This window comes from Chenopodium album, chromosome 11 (assembly GCF_948465745.1).
Source record: "Chenopodium album chromosome 11, dcCheAlbu1.1, whole genome shotgun sequence".
Classification (NCBI taxonomy): Eukaryota; Viridiplantae; Streptophyta; class Magnoliopsida; order Caryophyllales; family Amaranthaceae; genus Chenopodium; species Chenopodium album.
Window position 1 is genome coordinate 14,072,708 of NC_137844.1, and position 10,937 is coordinate 14,083,644.

Below are 10,937 nucleotides of genomic sequence, written 5' to 3' on the forward strand. Positions count from 1 at the left end.
ATAATTTTATGTGAGTTATAATAAGAGTTATAATTTTATTTTAAGGATTCCATTTCTATTTATATTCTTGAGTCAAGACCAAGTTAAACCTTGTGGATACTTATAATTTTGAGGCAAACTTCTTTGTTTATGGTTAAGTTGAGTAAGAGTTGCGCAGAATGGAAATTATTTTCCTTTACTTTATTTCATTATACCCCTTGCGTGTGAATTGTGTTCTTATTCATTTGATTTTGCTTGGAACAAAGGGGTGCAAAGATTAAAGTGCCCTTTTGAACCAATTTTTCTGATAAGATGTAGTTTTGTGATTGAAATTATTTGAATGTTAAGTTGTTTAAGTTGGAGTGAATGTTTACTTTCTTTCAGGTGTAGGCAGTGGTGGATCCAGGATTTGATTAATAGGTTGTCCCATCGTCCATCGACCGCATATAATATATCAAAAAATAGTCAAAGCTTGAATAATGAACAAAAAAAAAAATACATAAAAAAAGTTAATTTCATAAAGTAATGCAAATTCATATTACAACTAAAAAATTACTAATTTTATTACAATTTCTCCCTACGAGTTTTCATGTTTTGATAACGATTTACATTATCATCCATGCTAACATTATAAAACAAATCTCTTTCTAGATAAGTAATCAAACAGTCATTCAACATTTGATCTCCCATGCTATAACGCAACTTATCTTTCACTAGCGTCATTCCGAAAAAAACTCTTTCTACACTTGCCCTAGTAGAAAAAATGTTATTTGTAACTGGCGATATTGACTTTTTATAACTGGCATTGTTTGTTGCGAATGCCACCTTTACAACTTATTCGTTACCGGCTAATGTTAGTCACAAATAATGTACTATTCGTAACTGACTTAACCCAACGCCAGTTACAAAAAGTCTATTTTCCAAGTTAGAAAATATACTATTCTAACTGGCATTAACTTACGCCGGTTACAATTAGGGTATTATTAGTAACTAGAAAATCTTAACGCCGATTACGAATATATTCTTTTATTTTTGTTAAAAAAATACAATTAGTAACTAGCATTAGATTACGTCAGTTACTAATAAATAAATATTTTTTTAAAAAAATTTGATTCGAATACAAGAATGGTAGTATATCCTACCAAACCACCCATCGTCAAATGGGTTACAACCTGTTACAATTCAACCAACAAAACACGTACTCTGAATACTTCCATATAACTTAAATTCACCCACAACATACAATACAAACACTCCAAATAATTCCACACAACTTGAATAAAAAAAATCAGTGATTTATCATTTAGAAATGTAATAACAATAACCAAAAGGCTAAATAAAAGTAGATATATAGAAATGTATTATAATGTTTTATTAAGCTAAATGTGATTAATCATAACATCGATTAATAAGATAACTAGTCTTTCAACAAAAAATTAAGCCTAAAAAACTTAGCCCATTGTTCTCGAATCTCATCCAATTCAACATCGTTGTAGGCTGCAAGTCTTGCCAAATACTCCTGCTATATATATATATATGTATATAAACGTGTCTATTATACTTTATAAAAATTAAACATCAACCAAAACTTGTATAAAGCATTTTAGCTTGCAATGAAGAGGTAAATTGTAACGTCTATTATACTTAACCCTTGCAATCACTATGGAAAGATACTGTCTCATACATATATCTCATTACATAATAAGCACTTTCGGTACCACCACATTGTTGAGCACACTAATTCAAATAAACATACTACAATTATTTAATAAATTAAATAATACTTTCATTACTAATAGAACAAAAAAGCAAGAATTATACGCTTACCTCCATTCTTATGTGTAGTAACTGTGGCTTACTCATTTTGAAAGCATTTCCTTTGAGGTGTGACCTATATACATTGTAACGTCTAAAAAAAATCATAAAAAGCATCAGATTAGACGAATGAAAAATAACTTTTAATTACATGCATATGAGTATGTAGTCTATTTAACTAGGAATGTTGTGTTTTATTTTGGACAACTCTGAGTTTCGAGCGTTCAGAGGTGATTGAATAACAGAATCAAACTCATACACAAGACTCATATGCAAATCAATCACATAGAGTACCCAATGGTTCGTACATTTCAAGAAACTTGTTCGTATTAATCACATAATTAAAAAAAAAAATTATGAAAAAAGTAAGGATTTCAAGGATCAGTAGTACATACTCTTCCATATATGGAGCCAAAATGAATTTGCATTGTAAACCACTAATTCGAAAGTACATCCCCCTTTGTTTATGATTCACTCTACCCTCCAAGAAAAAGAAAAAGAAAAAAAAATAAACAAGGTGGTATAAATGACAAAAGCAAGAGACCACCAACCATAAAGACAAAAGGAGCAGAAAAAAAAAAAAAAGAACAATAAATTATAAGTTTTGTTTGTTATCTTTTGTTATGAACAATGAAATCAACTTGACTATATGTTTCATACAGGTGACATTTATTTTAGCTTAGATCAGAAACACTTATCAGTAGAGCACATAGAAAGAAAAAAAATACCAGTTCCTTCCTTGAACAACTAAGGTGCAATTTTAAGAAACAAAGATGATATGAACTAAGAAGAATTAATTACCTCACTTTGTGGCACATTAAGTATGTTGGATGCAAATAAAAAGATATCAGGAGCAGGCTTCAAATTCTCAAATGCATCTGCTGACACAATAGCATCAAACTTGGTATAAAACAAATTCATTCAAAATCAATTTTGATTATTTCAGAGAATTCAGATTTTGCTATGATCATATTCAATTTCCACCCCACCCCCTTCCAAAATAAAGGGCATAGAGTTTAAGCATATATTAGGAGCAAACAATTAGTTTCATATACACTTTATCCATTCAGATAAGAACATATCTCACAAAATGGAAGAGTAAGGGCAAAGCCTCGTAGTTCTAAACAAAATAGAACTAAAAAAAATAGAACATATCTCACAAATTTCCACTTCTTGCTTGCTGTATTTATCATTAAGTTCTAAAAAAAAAATAGAACTAAACCAAGTAATGTTTTGGGCAACATAGCATATAACTTAAAAGGATTACCAAAAATTCAAGCAGTAATATAGTAGTTGTTAATAACAGCAAAAGCTATAAATATGCATAAAGTTAATAACTAAATTCATAAAAAGGTCCATATCACCGAATCATTCTATATTAGTTCCCATTTTTAGGCTCCATGCATTAAAGTACTTGTTACTACAATTTTTTAATATGCTTTTAAGCATGACAAACAAATCATGGATTAACAACAATAATATACATACTACAAGTCTACAACAATGATGACAGTTAAACAAATGCTATATTTCCTATGCATAAAGCCATAAAGTACAAAACTGAAATGTGTTAGAGTACTAATATGAAAACGAAAATATTGTAGAAATTCTACTATAACTATAAAATTTTAGAATTTTGACACAAAAACCCCCAAAAAATTGCAAAATTTCGACATCAAAAGCCCAAAAAATGCAGAATTTCAACAACTAACAACTATAAATCGCTGAATTTTGATTATTAAACTCATATATATGCAGAATTTCGACATTAAAAGCCCAAATATATGCATAATTTTGATTTCTACCAAAAAGAAAATTGCATACTTTCGACAAGAAGTATAAATTGCGAGATTTCGACCGCTAAACCCCAAAAAAAACTGTAGAATTTCATCAATAAAAGGCCTAAAATTCCAGAATTTCGACATGAAAATACCCCAATGTCAACAAGCATGAACCCTATTCCCCAAATTTCATAATTTGCAACAACGAATTCACTCCAGGCAAAAGAAATTGAAGTATATTAACCTTTTAATCAAGAAATTGCACGATCCATAACTTTGCTTGAATTGCGTTCGAATATTGCTTCAACTTCCTTGTCCTTCAAAATAGGTGTTAGTGTTCTATTGTACGAATGTTTTTTTTTTTCATTCAAAGGAGGTACAAACCGTTCTACTGTACGTATGTGTTCAATGGCATCAACTATAATCACTGAGGGCATTATTGTCTTTTTCACTAACGGAAAGTTAACGGTGTTAGTAATAAGGGTGTCTAGTATATAATTATTATTGTCAAGGGTACACGGTTCATCAAAACTTTACAAGGGTAGGCGGTGCATTTTTAAAAATGTTAGGGATACACAGAACAATTCCCTTAAAAATTAAACGCTTGTCAAAAAAAAAAAAAAAAAAAAGTTAATAGGAAGTAGAAATTTAATATTTGTTGCTTCAAAAAAAAAAAATTAATATTTGTAACTGACGTTTATAAGCTAGTTACAAACTTTATGGTCTTAGTTTTTTTGACTTATTATTTGTAACTGGCGTTTGTAAGCTAGTTACAAAACTTTGGTTAAAGTTTTTTTGACTTAATATTTGTAACTGGCGTTTGTAAGCTAGTTACAAGCTTTTTAGTCAAAGTTTGATTGACTTAATATTTGTAACTGACATTTATTTAGTCAGTTACTAATAAAACTTCAAACAATGATAAACCACATATTAGTAACTGACATTTACTACGCTGGTTACTAATGTCATGAAATTTGTAACTGGCATTATCTTAGTCGGTTACTATTGATGCTTTTGTAACTAACATAACATACGCTAGTTACTAATAGGGCATTACAAATAGCATTTTTTTCTACTAGTGGCCGTTGCAATGGGAAGAATCAACACCAACTTCAAAAGTAAATAGACTCAATCATGAGTTTCAAACATTCCCTTTTCAACGAGTTTCATAGAAAGTTCACTTAGACCCTTAAAATTCCAAAATCTCTCATCATTTCGAACATCAACAATGAAATTTTCAAGTGAATGTTTAGAAAATAATAACTTAGAGCTTGAAAATTCACCGGGATAAAATTTGGCAAGTTGAACTAATTTTCTTTTGTCAAAAGAATGAAAACGATTTGCAGGATTAAAGCAAGACATACACACAAGTAATTCCTTACTTACCTTGGGAAATCGATTTTCAAGTTCTTGTAATTGAAGATCAATGACACTTAGAAAAACTTCAACTCTAAAATGATGAAGATTAGTCACTTGTGGACCTTTACCTCTATACATTATTCTCCCAGGAACAATATATCGCCTCTCCATGGTTGGAACCTCAATGTCAAATTTAGCCATAAATGAAGTGACTTTTTCCATATGTGAATCCCATCCTTCATCTCTCTACTTTTGCAAACTAGTCTTGGTTACATCAACCATGATCATTTCATTTACAATATGTTGATCATGTTTTTGCAATGCCACATTCAACGCATTTGTAATTCCAAATATATCAACCATCAATTGTGCCACAAACACAAAATCAAATGACGTCAACACTCAACAAGTGTGTAATAGATTGTGCTTTATTCGAAACAAGTGTATCAGATACTTCTGCAATGAAATCAAGTGACAAAAGTATTGAAGGATATAAATCAAGCACATTAAGGTTTTAAAGTGAGATCCCCAACGAGTATCACAAGGTCTACATAAGCCACGTTCTTGATTTAAACCAATTCCCGATTCAATTTCACCCAAGGATTATGCTTCTACGACCCCTTGGCGTTGTTTTTCTCGAAGAAATTATTTCCTCTTAGGTGAACCTCCCACAAAGTTCAAGAGAGGTGTACATCAACAAAAAGCCAACCACAATATGAGTTTTTCTTAGCAAGAGCAACTTATGTCAATTGAAGTTGATGAGCAAAGCAATGAACAAAGTATGCTTGAGAACATTCATTCAAAATTAGAGTTTTAAGGCCATTGATTGAACCTTGCATATTACTTTCCCCATCATAACCCTGAACTCGAACTGGAGAGAAAGTTAAAGAGTGTTCCATGAGTAGAGGTGGCCAGTGGGCCGGGTTGGACCCAACCCACCCTGACCCGCACGGCTAATGGTTCAAATGAGTCCAGCCCGGATCCGACTCGTCACAACCCGTCTGCAAAGGTGGTTGTGTCGTGGGTCTAAAAATTGTAGCCCAGCCCATTTCGACCCACGTGATTCGGCTCAACTCGTTCAACCCACTTCGACCTACATGATTCGACCCACCCAACACACGAACCCACCCAATTTGACCTATCATGCACGGCCCACCCAACCCACCAACCCGCACAACCCACCAGCCCACCCAACCCACCAACCTGCATAACCCACCAACACAACCCGCCCAACTCGCCAACCCCACTCGCCTAATCCACCTAATCCAAGGGCTACTTCGTATCAAAAATCCAAAATTAACGGCTACTTTGTATAAAAATTCAAAATTGACAACTTTTATGAGATTTTTTTCAAAACTAACGGTTACTTTTATGTACTGGCTATTTTTTTTATTTTTTTTTTATTTTTATGAAAGAAGGCTAGTATTTTTTTTTAATTGTATGACCATCCCCTCAATTTCTCCTATAAATACCAATTCCATTTCACTCAAATTTCCTCACAACTCAAGCTTTCTTTCTCTCTTACTCAAAAATTCTTAATTATTCTCAAAATCTCAAGTGTTATTTAGTGTTATATAGAGTTTATTTTTGTTAAAAAAAATCTCCTTAATATTAATATTAGTATTCTTAAAAACAATTTCTCAAAAAAAAATTCTTCTCCATATTATATTTAGTAATCATTAAAAAAAATGGGTTCAAGAGGAGGAATGGGAAGGAACCAAAGTGGCGGTCGAAGTGGTGGACAAAGGAGTGTTGGTGCAAATTTTTCGTATGAAATTAATACGGAAAATTTAAACCAATTTGTCAATGAATATGGAGATTATGGTTTAGGAGATGGGAAAAATATTCAAACGTCTCCACCACAACATTTCTCCCACCAATTATCAAGTTCAACAATGCCACCTCCATCGCAACCAACATCTCAACCTTCATCTCAAGGTAATTTCTAATTTAATTTTTATTGTTATGAATATTTAAAGAAAAAAACTATTATTAATGATTATAAAGTTAGTTTAGTTTCCAATTTTCTATAATTTAAAATCACCATGAAAAATGCATTTAAATTATTATAATTAAAATATTTTAAATTTAAAAGTGCATTTTCATAAATAGCGTTAAAAATTAATATGAATAATTTGATTTATGAAAGGTGGTGGCGGTGAAAGTAAAGGTCGAGCACAAACTTCTTGGGTGTGGAAACATTTTGAACGAGTTGAAGTTACACCCCCGGGATGGCAACCCGGTCAACCAAAGAGGTTCATGTGTACATGCCTAGTTTGCAAGGCGCTAGGTGCTAATGTCAAGTCATATAACTGGAAAACGGGAGATGGAACTGGAACCTTGACTCGACATTTGCAAAATAAACACGACTTGTTCGAAAATGGCCCCCATCCTTTAGGGGGTGGGATGCCTTTCCAAACACAATTGGGTGGATACATGAACCATCTACCAGGCGGAGGTACACCTTTCATTTATAATAAAGATAAAATGATTGATGAAATGAGTTGTAGACACCCAAATGTGCCTCCCCAAAACCAAACCTGTAGGAGTTTATAGGTACTACGCAGCGGAAATAACATGAATCATATTCATACAGTACCTAATCCAAGGATCTAATGCATAACACATAAAGCACAAATAATCGTACCTTTGAAGCGTGATTCCACGTGCGATCGAGCAAGAACAAAGGGAGATAAAGAACCCCAAGCGTGATTCCTCTACTTGGTCCACGGGCACAAGTTAAACCTCCACTAATGCTAGTTAGTCGTGACTGAACGCTTCAATCAACCTTTCAACGGAGAGGAGAGACATACTAACCAAGAACCACCACGATAACCACCACACGCGCCACCAAGGGGTGGCCGGCCGTACGGACGTGAGGGGAGGATGAGGGCCGTGAGTGGGAGAGAGGACTAGGGTTTTGGGATTGGTTGCATTAATGTCAAAATTCACAGTGTGTGAATTATGACTGCTTCTTACAAACCCTAGGCATGGATCTTATTTATAGATCTCATCTCTAAATAAGAGCCCATGTCAAAAGCCCAAAACCTAATTCCAATCTAACCATGTTAGCCCAATCCAATTCATGATTAGTTAATTGCTCATGAGGCCCATTAATGGGCCTCTTACTTGCTTAACCCAATACCCTTGTTGTGTGACCTCATAGGATCCATTCTATAAGGATTTGGGCTATTTAACCAACCCAAAGATCAATTATCATATCTAGCACCAGATATTGACGACCCTATAGAATGAACTTATTATCTCCATAATAGTGATCCTTGATATATCTAGTAATTGCACTTATCGAAGACATAATTCCTTCAATCTCCCACTTGTTTGAGACAAGTGCGCAATATTCAAATTCCTTAAGTCAATGTGTGTCGATTTGATAATATGATTGCATCTCATGTCGTGATCATATTAATCTACAAATCTTTCTTGAAATCTGAGTTAGAATTACAAAACAAATGGTTACTATGTAATCCATTTGAGCACGGCCATGCATTTTCTGAATTCTCCCTCTTCAAGGGGCCAAGACACATTCCTAATTAAATAGGTAGACTCAATCCAATCTTATGGCAACCAAAGCTCCCACTCAACTCATGAAGTAACTGGGAAACATCCTTTATAATCTCCAGTTACGGCCAGACGTTTGAATGTACCACAGTTAAAACAATCATTGAATGAGATCAATGTTCCACTCATGTCAAAGGAATCCACTAATATATCCGGAAGCTCTATACTTGAACTTCAAAGTAGGTCTATAGTTCGATCATGCATCATTCATGCATATCCATGTGATTGACCGAGCATCACTACGCTCCCATAGCCCATGAAACTGCGCTATCCAATCAATCTTAACATGCTAGTCCAAATAGAAATCATTTATGTCCACTTTAATGATTCCGAACTAGGAACTTAAATAATATATGAATTTAGTTCACCTGTGGGGTTTCATTCAAAAGGTCATCAACCTAGTGAGCCCATCAATTCATAATTATTTTAGACATTTTATTTAATCTTGAAACCACGATTAAATAAGATTGAAACTTTGTTTCAATTGATAAACATAATTCTGCAAGCTAATGTATTTACATTTGTAATATGCTTTCTCAAAACATACACAACTAAAATTACATAACTTGCTTCAATCCAAAAACCTTAGTATGACTCTCATACCTTGGTCATGGAAGGGGTTCAGTAAGTAGAGTTCATGAGACATTCTCATAAACATGAATTTTGCAATTTCTAAATCTTATAATCATTTTCATCTCCATACACTAAGAATTTTCCTTCGCCCTTTCGCAAGGAATGAACTTAGGAATTTCTAATTTGTATTCCAACGTTACATTGGATTTCGATTGAAATCTATCATCACTTGTTCTTTAAAACACGCGAATCAAATAGACGAGTATAGTCCATGGTATGCATGATGCATCCTTTGCAAATTGCATAAGGATCATCACTCAAAGTCTTAATTTCATCAACCTTTCTCAAGGTATTGAATCATTAAGCAACGTGCCATGTCACATGGGATTGAAACTCTTTTCAATATAATGTTGAACCTTATAAGAATCTTATTAATATAAGCTTCTTAATTAAACTCAAACATCCTTCGAGACCTATCTATATAGATCTTGAATCCCAAATGTGCTCATCTTCTTCTCCAAGGTTTTCATACAAAATGCAATAGCCATTACTTGATTATTCAAGCAACAAATAATCGCTCGATGTACTAGACCAAGAAGACTTCATAGCTCCCACTAAACATCTTGTACACACAAGACCTTTTCTTCATTTTACAAGAACATCAAACGATTTGATTAACTCGCAAAATTAAGAACATTAACTCCCTGATGCTAACTACAATCCATTATGGATCTTCTATGCATCCCTAGGATTATTGGATCTCCAAACTTTTGATTGTATCATATACAAATCTTATTTCATGAACAATTTCAAGAAAGCGTTTAGATATCCATCTACCAAATCTCATAAGGTAGAAATCACTAAAATATCTTTAATAGATCTTTGCAACATGACTAATGTAAAGGTTTCATCGCAATCATAGTCATACTAAGAATTTGTTGAATCCCTTAACAAGTCTTTGCTTTAGTTAGAAAACGTTTTTCTTTCTTGTCTGCTTCGCTTACACTGGGTTTCACCCAATTTAGGCAAATTATTCAAGTGTCATACGCTTGCTTACAGACTTAGAATCTATTTCAGATTTCATGGTTTTAAACCACTTGGAGTCATAACTTGTCAAATCATCTTTATTACTTGCATAATCATGATGTTCCAAAATAAATATTTTAGAACTCTTAGTCATTATGAAATCATATTTCTTTGGCTAAGTTTTACATATGCTAGTCATCATTGTGGGTTTGATGCAACAATTGAAACTCATACAACAACTTTGTTTAGTTTTCAATGAGAAACGACAATAGAGGATGTGCACTTGAAATGTACTACCTTCGACACATGGTTATTAATCCCATTACACATAATGAGACCACGCGTTGTCATTTGTAACATGAGGTGAATCATGCTCATATTGTTGCTTTTATTCGATAATTTCTCGAACTTCTTCAAGATTTTCGAAGTCACCTTTCTTGAACTCTTTCAAGGCTCTCGAACTTTTCGTCTCATACTCCCACTTGCCTTTTGAGGAGGCATATTTAGCATAGGGTGAACCAATCATGGTTTGAACAACGTTTGTTTGTTGCTTTTCTCAAACTCTTTTGAGATTTACACTACTCCCACTTGACCTTTTGGAACAATTTCCATAAGGGCACCTACTTGAGCAACAAACATTTTGTGCTAAGTATGGTTGTGTAGTAGTACCCCGTGCTCTATATAGGAATCGAACGTGCATCAAACGGTTTAATACATGTTTTATTCCTTGCTTTGTAGAAAGACTTAATAAGAACTTTTCTTATCCATATCACATATGTAGTTTGTTTAGTTTTGTAGCTTTTCTTAAAAGTATATCCCTTGAAC

At 33.4% G+C, this 10,937-nt stretch overlaps 1 protein-coding gene and 1 long non-coding RNA gene across 4 annotated transcripts; both read right to left on the bottom strand.

The window, feature by feature from the left end:
- Window positions 1–401: 401 nt before the first annotated feature.
- LOC145568622 (uncharacterized) lies at window positions 402–3,959 on the bottom strand. Of its 3 annotated transcripts, none has more exons than XR_014095858.1 (4): window positions 3,820–3,959; window positions 2,596–2,672; window positions 1,807–1,888; window positions 402–730 (listed from the first exon to the last, which is right to left on the bottom strand). It is a non-coding gene; the product is annotated as an uncharacterized LOC145568622 (long non-coding RNA). The 3 variants fall into 3 exon arrangements; XR_014095859.1 differs by lacking the exon at window positions 402–730 and adding an exon at window positions 817–1,501; XR_014095857.1 differs by lacking the exon at window positions 402–730 and having other exon boundaries at window positions 1,678–1,888.
- A 744-nt stretch (window positions 3,960–4,703) lies between these two features.
- LOC145566335 (uncharacterized) lies at window positions 4,704–5,156 on the bottom strand. The gene has a single exon (XM_081625785.1). The coding sequence runs from the start codon at window positions 5,154–5,156 to the stop codon at window positions 4,704–4,706; it is 453 nt and encodes a 150-aa protein (XP_081481911.1).
- Between the last annotated feature and the right edge of the window lie 5,781 nt (window positions 5,157–10,937).

What these genes read in the sequence shown, in the direction of transcription:
- LOC145566335 (XM_081625785.1), bottom strand. Translation starts at nt 5,156, where the DNA reads ATGGAAAAAGTCACTTCATTTATGGCTAAATTTGACATTGAGGTTCCA.